Source organism: Polyodon spathula, chromosome 6 (assembly GCF_017654505.1).
Source record: "Polyodon spathula isolate WHYD16114869_AA chromosome 6, ASM1765450v1, whole genome shotgun sequence".
In the NCBI taxonomy this organism is placed as follows: Eukaryota; Metazoa; Chordata; class Actinopteri; order Acipenseriformes; family Polyodontidae; genus Polyodon; species Polyodon spathula.
The window spans coordinates 11,979,747-11,994,000 of NC_054539.1; the positions used below are offsets into that span (position 1 = coordinate 11,979,747).

General features: G+C 37.3%; 1 protein-coding gene across 1 annotated transcript; it reads right to left on the reverse strand.

Annotated features, from left to right (window-relative positions):
• Window positions 1-2,783: 2,783 nt before the first annotated feature.
• Window positions 2,784-11,244, reverse strand: LOC121316640 (E3 SUMO-protein ligase ZNF451-like). Its single transcript, XM_041251680.1, has 8 exons — window positions 11,220-11,244; window positions 11,042-11,127; window positions 10,099-10,258; window positions 8,513-8,660; window positions 4,482-5,812; window positions 3,710-3,883; window positions 3,279-3,409; window positions 2,784-2,996 (listed from the first exon to the last, which is right to left on the reverse strand). The coding sequence occupies exons 1-8, from the start codon at window positions 11,242-11,244 to the stop codon at window positions 2,784-2,786; spliced, it is 2,268 nt and encodes a 755-aa protein (XP_041107614.1).
• Window positions 11,245-14,254: the final 3,010 nt, after the last annotated feature.

Sequence of the window (14,254 nt, forward strand, 5' to 3'; positions counted from 1 at the left end):
TTACTCAAGCGTGTCATGGTCAAAGATGAATGACCGAGTGATTAAAAAGAAACCAAAAACATTTCTATATCTTATTTTTTTTTATTTATTTATTTTTTAATAAATGTGTTATAATAGTGATTTGTTTCTTTTGCTGTTCAGTATATTTATTCAAGATCTCCCAAGTAATTGTGTGTCAAATAAGGAAGAGTTTACAGTACTGCTTCACGTCTGGCAAGAGACTGATTCATTGGCCTAGAACAGTGGTTTTCAGCCTTTTCATCTCAAGTACCAGTGTTTCCAGCAGGGACCACCAGGTGTTCCAATAACTACGTGCTATCTTAAATGGCTGTTGTAAAACAGACACCTACCCAAACATAGTGTCTGCTTTGGTTGTGGAATCATATCGTAATAACTGCTGGTGTGTACCGGTTGCAAGCCTGTCATGTACCAGAACTCGTAGACGTACCACAGGCTGAAAACCACTGGCCCAGAACATATTAAGTTGTACATTTCTGGCCTCATGTTTAACATATTTCAACTCCTAGCTCATTATGCATTCTGTTTCCGACGTGCCTGACTTTACAATGCAATGTAGACAATAAAATACGAGGCAAGTGGAGCGATACCACCAGCCCACATGATGGACATAGCATCATCACACTAAAGGTAACCATTAAAAAAAAAAAGAGATTGATTTATGGATATTTCTTTTATAGCCATTCATGATGCTTTTTACATAATAAAACTTAACGTGTGCAGGATGGGGCTTTAGATAGCTCAACATCCTAGACTAGACAAGGCATCACCACGGTTTCAACTCCGTCAAACGTTTCTTGCATGCAATTTGAAGTATTAAATAAACAGCATTTCTCTCTATATTTACTTTATTGCATAAAATATTTTACCCTATAAGGCGTTCCAACAGTCTACTGTAATGACATACACCCAACTTGATTTACAGGCACATATATATTGACAAACATGCACAATGACTTCTGTATGAACATGTAAAAGAAAAGCTGAAACATTCAAACATTTAAAAAAAAGTGTAACTTAAGAGTTCTTTAATACATAACGATGGAAAGCGATGACCTATTATTTTTATATTTATATATAACATTTATTGCCACATTTCCTTCAAGCTTCTCGATTGCTTCTTTTATTTCTGCATCTGAGTGGAAATAACAACACAATGAGAAACATGCACTGCAAGGATAATTCACACAAATCACATGCCAGTCAAATCATCATCATTACGTATCAGGGGTGTGCAATTTCTGTGGGGGGGGGGGAGCAACTTTGTCCAAGAGCCAAAATGCTAGAAAAAAAATCTACTTGTCTCCTCCCTGTTGCACATAACACACAATTTTAATTTGGTTTTATTTAAACATAAACACATTAAATTAGTGATAACCAGGGTTCACTAAATTCTTCTAAATACACAAAAGGTTCCCTGTGACCCCACCTCACCTCAACAAATGTATAACATACTTTAAGGAAATGTTCCCTTCAGTGCAACTTGGAACACATTTGTTAGTAAATGTAAGTAACATACTAAGAACTATAATAAGCAATGCTTGGGAGTTATTCAAATATAAAAATAGCTTCTGCTTGTTTTTATCCACTTTCTCTATAAGATGGTCAATGGTCTTTCCCTGCACTACTCTCACTGAAATAAATACATAAACTAAAACATAAACACATTGCCATGAGATTTACAGTATTTTACTTTAAAATAAAATATTACACAGAACCTCATATCAGCATTTAATTTCTATCATAAACATCTGTCAGGTCTTCATGTTTGTTTGCACGTTTGTCCAGTAAATAATTAATATCACTTCTGTTCATTTTTTTAAATACAAAAAATTTTTTAAATAAAAAAAATGTAAATGTAATAAAATGGCAAACTAGTTTACCAACACAAAAAAATCTAAAGAAAAAAAAACCTTTCACAACCACGATGTTTTTTTTATGATGTAACTTTACTAGATTGCTGCATTTAAATGTCAGGTTCATGCATTAAGAAAGCATAAATATTACCTTAACTTTAAAAAGATTAGTCTGTCTTGCCAGATGCTCTAGGGTAGCCATTTCTGGATATATTTGTAACCAACAGAAAACACTTTTTTTAAATGTTTGTGTGTAGGTGCTCGACTGCCCGAAGTGTTTTTCCAGCAACAGAAAAAAACAGGAAAAATAAATAAATACAAACTGTGTCCAACAGGCAAAGCATGACAGCGAAACTTGTCACACAAATCTCATTGGGCGATATGAATTGCACACCCCTTTGTAATTATATAGATAGACAGATAGATAGATAGTTATAGTTCTTCAGATGCATGATGCAAACAGAAAAATACAAATGCATTACTTCATAATCCCATTAGAAAGCTGCTAAAAAGTGTTGTCCTGAACCTCAACAAAACATTTTACGGTTTAGACCCGAAATTTGGTTTTGTTTACAAACCCAAGTATTCCCAGGATTCAAATAAAACTACAATTTCAAAACACTTCAGCTATACAGCTGAAGTAGAGAGAAAAAAAAAAACTATTTATAAAAGAAACAAAAAACAAAACACACCCTGTCCTTTGTTACTGTTCTCCTTTAAACTCAATTCCACTGCAGTCTGCATGTCGGCACGATCTGTGGGGGGGTGGGAGTAAAACTTATTTAGGTATGTACCTTAACGACACATTCCCCCACCCCCCCCCCCAAGAAAATACAAAGTACTATGCTTGATTTTATCAGACTACATTTATTGTATCAGTCAGCTAAAACAAAACAAAGCCATGTGCAGTCATCCTCTCTCTTCCGCAGCCAAACCTTTGCCAATGTCTGTAATGCTATTCAGCAGTGCACACATCATCTCTCCTTCTAGCTGGTGAGGGTTAAGGATATGTGCGGTCCGCATGGTTTGAAGAAACTGCAGCTCCAACTCATGAAAACCCTTGTCTCCAGAAAGAATGGTAAATTGAATATGCTTGGGCAGTTGTTCATCAAGTCGGCCAGCCTGCAGACAGAAAAACAAAAAATTACATTGCCCCCCAAAAGTGTCACTGATAGTAAAGGACAACAGACATACGTCAAAGTGATAGACAGACTACACAGACACTCACTGGTATGATGATGTATAAAAATATATATATAGGCTAATTAGTGAAAAAGGTGTCTTGTTTCACTAAAATCAAATGCGTGTTAAAAAAATACCTACATTCTTTTTTTAATTTGTTTTTAGTGGAGAGCAGGTGTACTTTTCTTATGAATAAAGCACCCAGATAAATACATTACTAACATGCAAACAGATGGCAAAATCAGCTGCATCTTTTCTATCACTGCACCGTGGATGAAGAAAGAAACATCCAGCGTTCACAAGATAATTGTAGACTTTGCATCTGTCTGGTGTCCTCCAAACGTTCTTCCCACCTGTAAAAGTTAAACTGGGTTGAAAATTGTACAAAATCAGTAACCCTAATATCACTAACCCATAACTGTAACACAGTCTGCTGACACCAATCATAATGTAAGGTCGTTATAGCACCTCCTAAAAATTCAAAAGCACCTTCTGTAAGTGGGACATTCATCACAATGCAATGGGAATACTAATCTTCAAGTATGTGGTCGGCCAAAGGTATAATTACTTTGTTTGAACGCTAACAAAGTGATTTAGACAAATATTTAATCTGAATAAGTAGACACTTTGTTTAGGTTATTTGGCTGCCTTACCTTGAAATCCCCAAACAAATATGCCCTGATTTAAGTATCCTGGCAGACGACTGAAAAAGCATGGCCAGTTGTCTAGATCAACAAACAAAATGTGTGTTGTGGTCATGAGATAGTCCATGTCTGGAAACTCATGTCTGGACTCTTCCTGGGCAGGTTTCTCACACCTCTCATTTCCTAATTTAGAAAATACAGCTTGCTACAGTGAAACCATAACAATGTATAGGATATTGTCAATGCAATGTTTAGGTTTATTTACTCTCCTATCCTTGCATTTGTTTGTTCAACCACTTATGTGAAACAGCAAGAATCTTCCACAAACTTAGTTTTGCAGTGTTCTCTTGATACTGTACTGTGGGTCTGCTGAAATTCCTACAAATTACTGGACACACTTTAAACAGCTTTTCCAAGGAAAACCTAACATCAAATGCAGATAACATTTGTGGGGCAGGGGGACATAAAAAAAAAAATCAACCTACTTATGTTCATTGTATGAAGTGCTTGCTACTCACAGGTGAGTTAATTTCGTTAACAATAAGCAAACTACCTTTCAATCCTGGCTGGATCCCATATTTGGACAACTTATCTGGTGAGCAACTTGGCTGCTGTCCTTTAGGCATAGGAATATCAGGAACACCAGAAAAGATGGTTTTCCTTTCAGGGCTCCCAGTACATCGAGTCTGGGGAAAGCAGTGCTTTGAACAATAGTGACTGTGGCCACCAATAAGATCAGACAACTTCTTACTGCATGAACCACAGCAAACCGTAAAATTACTTTTGTTCTTCGTGAACCCATGTATCTTTGTGTGGTTTTGCATGGCTTCCAGAGTCTGTGATGTTGCTATACATAAGCTACATTGGAACCACAGCTTGCTCTGTTGAATCAGGTTTTCCAGGCACTTTTTGCGAGCGAATTGCTTTTCTGACTTGTTGGAACAGGACACCTTGCATCTACAGGACGTTTTGGTTTCAGGGTCTGTAGTTGTTTGGTTTTGGAGTGGAGATTCATTTAGTTCTGCCACAAATACATAATCCTTGCTGTGGTATGACTGGTAGTGGTTTAGGAATTCATCTTGCGTATCATATTGCAGGCCATCACAGAGCCCACAGAAGTACTTTACATCAATCTCACCCTTGTGCTCATCCTGAAAGTGATGATAGAGGGTTTCCACTTTCAAGAAACGCTGCTTACAGTGACCACAGACATACTTTTGGAACCTATGGTTGTTCATTTCTTTGCAGTGATTATATACAGCTTGTTTGGAAACAAACAGCTCCTCACAGATCCTGCACAGCCATTTGCCACTGGGTGCAGGGTCTGAGGTGGCTGGCCTTGGTATTCTAGCTTGTCCTGTCCTACCGCTTTGTTCTGAAAAGGTAGTTGATGATGTAGATGTGGAAGAAGGAGGCAGTTCAAGAACCTCTTTCTCATAGTAAAAACCATGGCCGCCATGAAAGTCCATCACATGGGACATGATATCCTCTTTTCTAGGCATTTCTATCTTGCAACTTTGGCACCAGAAAAGGAAGTTGTTCAGGTGGGCCCCACCGTGAAAACAGCTCATGTGTAAACCAATGACTGCCGGATCCCCAGCCTGCTTTCCACAAACTGCACATTTGTAGAATATCTGGTTAATCGCAATAATGTGCTTGTCAACCTCCTCCTCTGTGCTGTAATGCTGGTTGCACTCACAGAACCAGGCTGACACCACAGATCTGGACCCAAGTGAGACTGTTTCTTGGCTTTTGCCTTCACTTGCTCTCATGTGTTTTGCACTGGAAGCCCCAGAACCTTTACTATCAGATTCTTGCTTCAGGGGCCTCTTAAGCGTAATGGATTTTGGTCTGACGTTATTCAATACCAAGCGAAGGTCAGGGGGATCCTTGCTTCTTTCGTAGAAATCACAGAATAGCAAGACAGCCTTCTCCATGGAAGATGCAACCTCAACTTTATGCCGGGTTAGATGCTCATGGCTTTTCATCCGACTTTCACCTGTGAAGAGTCTGGAGCAACCTAAGCAATGCCCCTTTATTCTGAATACCTCAGCAACCTGGACAACACTTTTGCGAGAGACAGCTATTGGGCCGGCATTTTTGCATGCAGTTCTGTAAACAACAAAAATAAAAAAAAGTATATCTTCTTGTTCATTAAACAAGCAGTGTTTTAAACACATTTTATATATCAATGCAAATAACAAAATGCTAATATTGCATTCCTTACTGATCGCCTTGCTATAGCAATATAAAGCATTCCGACCCTCTCCAAACACAGAATATTGTATTTATTATATAGATTTACATTCCAAAAATCCACTTGACAGATAGGTAAATTGATAGGTTAGGTTGAGGGAGGATGAAGACTGCACCGAGAAATCTTAATGTTTATTCGCCAATCACAAACACGCATTATAAATGAGTGAATTCAACTGTACGTTTTTTTATTGAAAAGCTGTACTTACTGGTCACATGTTTCTGGCAATTCCCAGACAGTCTAAAATTAGCTGTACCGACAAGATATTCTCTAGCTACTGCACGCAGCTTATTCACAATTGACCACTGAGATGATGGGAATCGGTAAAGTAGAAGCAGCTTGAGAACACGCGAACTTAACTGTGCAGCAAAATTGCTATGCCTATTATTTGCGCATTAAATTACTATATCATGTGTAACCAGGGGTGAGACGATTAATCGTGAACCGATGTATCGCGATACTTTACAACACGATACACCTTTGTGTATAGTGATACAAGCTTGAAATGAGTAGCTAATATGCCACGTTTATTAAATCATGAAAGAAAAGGTCTTGGTTGTTTGAATGCAAGCTCCATTTGATGCTATACATCTATACAATAATCCAAAGTAACAAGAATGTTTTGGGGTATTTTTTTTCCCCCATTGCTAGCAACTAGGGACTACAGACGCCAAAGGCTTCAGAGCAGGCTGCAGAAATGCTGCCTGGCCAATGGGAGTTGAAACAGCAGTGATTCTGGCCAATGGGAGTGTAGAGGAGGCGGACACAGCCAGCCTTGTTTGTTGTGGTCAGAGGAATAGGGAAGTGAGCAGTCTGTAAAAATTCGCTGCCATGACTAATTTTACTAGTTTTTGTATTCAAATGCTTTATATTTCTTTGTCTCATTTTGTAAGAGCATTTTATTTCATATAAATAGATTGCTATGTTTTTCTTTTTCGTTTTACAAGTTTTAAAGGATTGCTCTCCTTTTAATGTTTCCTAATCATAATCCGGTGTAAATGAGATTGAGATTTTATATATAAGTATAATTTGCGAGGGTGGACAGGCTATAAGAATTTAACTTTTTTACAGAATGAACATTTCCTGTAAAGCTATTTATTATAGATGACAACAATTTAATGCTGAAAAATGTCCTATTTAGATTTTTCTACAGAAACACATGAACAAAATTTGTACTTCAATAGTTATCAAACACATTGCTTAGTATTTTTTTTCCTTTCACAGAAATGTGAAACTAGATGACATACTGCTTTGTCTTTAAACTCAAACAAGTGCTAAACTACTTAGTGGTAAATACATATAATTGATTTTCAACTGAACCTGTGTATAGATCTGAAATATTTTCAAGTCCGTCAAGCAGGAGTATTTTATAAGTATCGTTTTACATATTGTATCGTGACCTTGGTGTATCCAAATATGCATAACTAATTTTTTGAATGTGTAAAACACTCAATACGCAGCTTATCTGGAGCGCTTACGTGTTATTGATTCATAACAAAAAGGTCCAAAGACTATGTAAAATAAAAATTAAACAAGTATTTTCTCTTTTACTATGTGGTACATCTTGGACCCATTATAGAAATTAGATCTCTGGTTTCAATACCTACATCTGAGTGGGGAACCTATGCAGCGATTAGTGTATGTGCAAGACAACTACTGAGATTTCATGCTAAATATGGACATATTCCCTAAAGTCTTTCTCCCCATGGTTGAACTGTACCATTTATTTAATTTCAATTATGGCTTTTATACATAAACCTACAACAGACCCCCACATATTGAAAATGTTGTACAGAAAAGTTAGACCTGAAAAGAATCGACTTACCACAAAAGCTCTTCAAAATGCCATTGCATTTTCTTACTAATTTCTAGTCTTAGTTTCATTATAGTAATGCAAGCAACTATATTATACAAGGGCTTCTAGTAGTTACGCACATTAATCATGTTGTCTCACAAATCTACATATTATCCAAACCAAATCAGTGGTTCTACTCCTATCCTGAAAACGTAAAACAGAATCATCTTGCTATGTGTCAAAAGTTCCCACAATCCTCGTTACGTCTTTGTCAAACTTTGTGACAATGCCCTCCGCAACCTACTTGGATGAGTTATGAAGTGTGAAGGTTTTAGTATCTGTATCGCATTTTGCATATAACTAGTCATTTTCATTAATGAGAGGATAGTTTCACTTTTGTTTAAATAACTAAAAATAAAAATCACTGCACTAAAAATGATTAGCTGAAGTGAAGTGGATGGGTCTGTTTACAAGTTGGTTTCATAGTCATCAACCAAATTGGTTCTGACAATTCCAGCAAGCCAGCATTTCCTGCTATGTTGAAATCAACAGTTGTAATTTTTATTTTTGTTCTTTGTTTTTAATAATGCAACTATGCTGGTGCCAACAGTACTGACCAGATGTGTTTTTTTTAAACTTATGAGCTTTTCCAGTCATCTAACATGGGATGATGATCTATCATGGGACTGACCATCTACTTGGAACCCAATTTGGCCGAGATAAAGCGTGAGATTTAGAATTAAAAATAAAAATAGTTTACCTAAAATGTGCCGTCACCTCCATGTACGAGTTCAACACCTGCTTACAAGCTATACACTTTATCTGGAAGGGAATTTCTTTGCATAAGGAGATCAGAAGCTTCTTAGCATATGCTGGAATAGGAATAGGAGCTGGAGTATCTTCTGTTTCTGTCACAAAAGAAAATTTTTCTGTCAGAAAAAAGTTAACATGGCAAGTATCATGTTGGCTCTCTGAATTTAAGGGTCTAGATCAGGGACACGCAACTCATAGCCTGTTTATCGTTTGACTACAGCCCAGTGTATTAATTCCATGTCACTTTATGAATATGTCGTAAATATTTTTTTTAAAACTTTGACTTGCTTTTTCTCATTTTTCAGATAAAAAGTAGCACGCCGTTTTAAGTCGTACTGCAGAGGATAATTGCTTCTCATCAACGCAACTAATTTCACAAGTCTTCCTCTCTCAAACGCACCAACAACGCACAAACCTGCTGCGCTGAAAGGACCCATTCCCAACATCGCAGACTTGTTGCTAGGGAGTCATTGTCCTATGCCTTATGCTACCTTGTACAACTCAGCTAAAATAAAAACCACTTCAGCAAGTAGATATTTAATTTGCTTTGTATTATTATGCCATGTGTGTATATGGTAACAGTACAATAGTAATGCTTTGTTTTTAATAATTTTGTATATTTTTGTTTGTGAGGTGTATCATGCAGTACGAAATAAAATGAACAGCAATTATAAGGAAAATATATAAATATATATATATTAGATAGACAGATAGATAGATAGATAGATAGATAGATAGATAGATAGATAGATAGACACACACACACACACACACATGCGTGTGTGTATTGCAGCTAAGGGTTAAACTCTGATTATTCTTTAGTAATGTGTGGCCTGCTATAAATATTAGGTTAAGCTAGTTTTCTGCAGCCTGTGATAAGTCTGATGGCACACATTTGGTCTAGATCGGGGGTCTCCAACACTGGCCCTGGAGAGCCCCTTATCCAGGTTTTATAGGTGTCTTTACATCATCAGTGGCTAAAGATCTGGAACACCTGTTAATCTTGACTAATTAAACCAATAATTGATTCAATTAAGTAACAGAGATTTGTTGAAACGAAAACCAGCAGCCACAGTAGCTCTCCAGGACCAGGGTTGGAGACCCCTGGTCTAGATGATCTTTAGTGTCCAGGATGACATTTGTAAATTCTTGCAAATGACTTATGTTCAATGCATTCAATTAAAGATACTGAGGCAGCATTATTTAGCAAATAGTCCATTATTTCTCATACAGCAGTGATGTACATGTAAAAAACTAATGAAAATCAAGGAGCCACTGATTACAGGAATAACTGTAAGAGTCAGTGTTTAAATTTCAACATGAGGGATTCTTCATATACTTTTTACTGAATTGCATTTCAGATGTATTGCATTATTTGTTTTCTGTTTAATAATGTATTTTTATTGTTTGTTACTTCACATTCCCTCAGTTAGTGTGGGTAAACCCTGTTACACATGACTTGATTATTTAGTAACTATGAAAACACACCAGATGGTTCTGAAATAGCATAAAAGCAAACTAATCCAAACCTACCGCTTAGTTTAATAGATTGCTGAAAGTGATTCTTTGCAGACATGTGCTGCAAACATTGATCCCTTACGTTGAAAAGGAGGTAGCAAAAGGGACAAGCAAAACACTGAACTTCCTGACAATGCTGAGTGCTGTTATGCCCATCTGCATCCACAGATTTGATCTGAAAAAGGAAAATTCTCACACATCATTAACAATAAGCATAGTCTTAAATTGGGCAATTAATTATAATCACTTGCAGCCTATTCCCCTTCTAAATACCTTTATTGGACAAAATACTGGTTCACTTTATTTATTTAACACAAATTGTAGGCATACAACCAACTGCCTGCTTTGACAAATAAATTTCCTGTTTGACCTTAAACATGGGTTTAAAACAGTTACATTTGTCCACATAAATGTAAAAAGCTAAATTGTAGCATATCTAAACAACATCACTGTATAGAAAAGAAGGCCCTTTTGTAAGTGCATGGGAGTTGGGGAGGGTCCCATTTTACTGATTCAAAAGTAAAATGGTAATCAATAAAAAGGTAATCAATGATTTAAAACATGTTTTCTAACCTCTCAGAAGTTTCAAAAATCACATTTGTCCTTTGCTGAAAACCAGTCTGGACTTTGGTAACATGTGGGTTTTTTTTTGCTGTTTTGAGTGATTTAAAAAAAAAAAAAAAAAAAAAAAAAAAAAAAAACAAAGTGCTTCATATGATTGGTTAACTATCTTTAAAAAAAAAAAAAAAAAAAAAAAAAAAATGTTTTTTTAATTCCACTTAGAACTACAGTGTAACATCCATTGAAAACAACCAAATACTTGTCAGAAATGTAAATAAAACGCTCAAGTAAAAACAGTAGCCAATTTAAAGAAAGCCAACCCATCAATTTCTCCCTGATGTTAACAGAAAAAACAGCTCCACCTGATAGTGGTATAGTGTATCCTTGCAGCTGTTACCTTAGTATTCCTGTGGTCATAGTATTGATCCTCAGATGGGTATCGCCTGCAGCAAGCAATACATGCAAAGGAAATTGATGGAGCTCCTTTGAGTGTAATAGTTGGATCACATGGAGAATGGTCAAATCTACAAGACAAAACAAAACTGATATTTCAGTCAAACAACTGACCAATTCACCTGGACTGGCAGTGGAATATACCATTTTTGGGACAAATTGTGAAAGCAGTATATAAGCAAATAAAGATAACTACTTTATATATGAAGATCTACTTTTAAAAGTTTAACAAAAGTTGTATAGAAAACATGCCTTTCCAGATGGCCAACCACAAGAGACCTGTTGTCAAATATTCGATTGCAGTTCATAATAGGGCACATCACCGGCTTCATATTCGGCAAGGTTTCACATCTCAAAGAACCTCTGCATCCAGAGTTTATAGAACCTGGTTGAAGAGCTGTATATAAGAAATTCAAAAATCCAACACAAAACACACATTCAGCTTAGTAAATGCTACATGTTTAATTCAGAATTAAATAATTTATGGAGGTATATACGTTTATTTTAATCTGTGCAATACCTAGAATTTGCAACCAGTGGTCAACAAATCTTTTGGCCTCCTCTTTATGAGAATGTCCTTTGATAAATTCCAGTTCCTGCAAACCATGGGCATGCTGAGAGTCAATATTCTCCTGAAAAGAAAAATTAGAAAAATGTTATCCGTATGAGCTGTATCTCTTTATGGAGTAGAAAATGCTCATTAATTTTTTTTTTTTTTTAAAAACAAAAACAACAACACAGAGCTAATGTCCTGGTAGCCTGGCCAGTAAAGCCCAGGATGTCCCCTGCTCTAGCAGAATGAGTAAAACACTTATTGTGCACACCAAAGAAAAGTAAACTGTTTTAGATCTGTATTGCCCTAGTCCAAAAATAAATAAAACAAAATTAAAGATTTGTATAAATACCTGGAACTCAAGGGTTTCATTAAAAAGCCTCACAACATAAGAAAACATACACAAAAGCATAGACAAGCATGCACCCCTGCTATTAAATGAAGATAATTATGGTTTAATTATATTTACAAGGTCATGACCCTACCTCCCCTTTTGTCCTCATTCATTTTTACAAAGTCCTAACCAATACATATTTGAATGGTCCTTTAAGTAATGTGTGCTATGGTTGTCAGTCATGACATCACAATTAATTGCCCACGACATAACATGATGTGAAAGTGTTGTACAAATTGATCATACTCATTTTTTGTGTGTTTAAACACCTTGGCCCTGACATTAGAAGCAACATTCAATCTCTGCGCACAATACATGAGTCACAAAAAATTGACAATCTTCAAACACAGCACAAAGCAGTTGCGTGAAATTGGAATATAGCAATGTGGCAGGCTGGTGAGTGGATAGAGGCCCAGACACAGACTGCAGTTCAAACAAATATACTTTTATTATAAATAAACACAAAATAAACGTGCACAAGGGCAAAATAAAGAGATTTAAACACAAATAAAGCAGTACAAAAACAAAACTTGCAAAATTAAGGTTTCCAGGCTGGGCAATGCCTTCACTGGATTCACAAATACAAAAAACCACAAACACCAACCTGCTTCCTCAGCTCCCTTCTCTCAAATGAGAGGCCTCCTTTTATGTCAGGTGGCTGGGCGCTGATTGATCGTTAATTAACCTAATCAACTAATCAACCCCAGCCACCTGAACGTAATAAACCCAGGCAGGTTGGGGAAACCCCATCCCTGCCAATTTAAAAAGGGCAGACCTCTGGGAAGGACGCCGGGTGGTGTTGTTCCTCCTACTGTTCCCACCTCTCCCCATCTCGATGCCACAGCGTGTTGATAACTATGGGGAGATCGTGGACGAAGTCTGCCTCAGGGTGCATCAACCAGTCCCAGATCTCCTGGGACGGTGGTGAAGGTGGTGGTGCTGGACGTAGTGGGGTGGCCCCTGATGCCCGGGGTGAATACTGCACCTCTTCCTGGGCCTGGTTGTAGGGGCATCCTGTCCAGTTGTGGCCATCGTCCTCACACCGGCCACACCAGTTTGCCGGTGGCACATCTGGGCAGGACCGCCAACGATGGTCCTCCTTCCCGCACCAGGAACACCAGGGGAAGAGGCTGGCCGGGTCCTCCAGCGGTGGCTGCAGCAGCTTACATTTCTTCAGCTGCTGCTGCTGCTTTTCCTGCCTTTGCCGCTGTCTGCTTTTCTTTCCCATTTAAAAAATAAATAAATAAATAATCCCAAAAATTAAATAAATAAATAAATAAATTGAAAATACTTCTCTGAGCCTCCTATCCCACTTCTTACACCTAATGTGGCAGGCTGGTGAGTGGATAGAGTCCCAGAGACAGACTGCAGTTCAAACAAATATACTTTTATTATAAATAAACACAAAATAACATGCACAAGGGCAAAATAAAGGGATTTAAACACAAATAAAGCAATACAAAAACAAAACTTGCAAAATTAAGGTTTCTAGGCTGGGCAATGCCTTCACTGGATTCACAAATACAAAAAACCACAAACACCAACCTGCTTCCTCAGCTCCCTTCTCTCAAATAAGAAGCAGAGGCCTCCTTTTATGTCGGTGGCTGGGCGCTGACTGATCGTTAATTAACCTAATCAACTAATCAACCCCAGCCACCTGAACATAATAAACCCAGGCAGGTATGGGAAATTAACCCCATCCCTGCACAATTTAAAAAGGGCAGAGTTTTGCTCTGTCACAAGCAGTTTGTGTTCAATTTGCAAATGTGTTTGTGCCTCGCAAACCCACCTGCGTGTTCATTACCAATACAGCACAAATGCGCAAAAGAGAGCTAATCGAGAATGTGCAGAATTGGAATACAATAAGGCAACTGCTAAGCAGCTATTATAGATGTACAGTGCATCATTATTCCTCATACTCTCCACATGAATGCAGAATCAAACCTCAACACTGAGCGGTGGCAATGGCACCCTGAACAGCAGTATGCACATACAGAAAGAAGCTACTAAATTGAAAAATTAAATGATAACTTACAACATGCATTCAAAATAAAACTTAAATATTCATATTTTGTAATGACTTGCTAGGATAAGTGTCAACAAGGAGTCTTTTTTTTTTTGGTGAAGCTGCAATAGCAGTCTTAATTCTATTTATCCCCTTTTAACATTAAAAAAACAACAGAGCATATGGACAGTGTGTACTTGCAGGC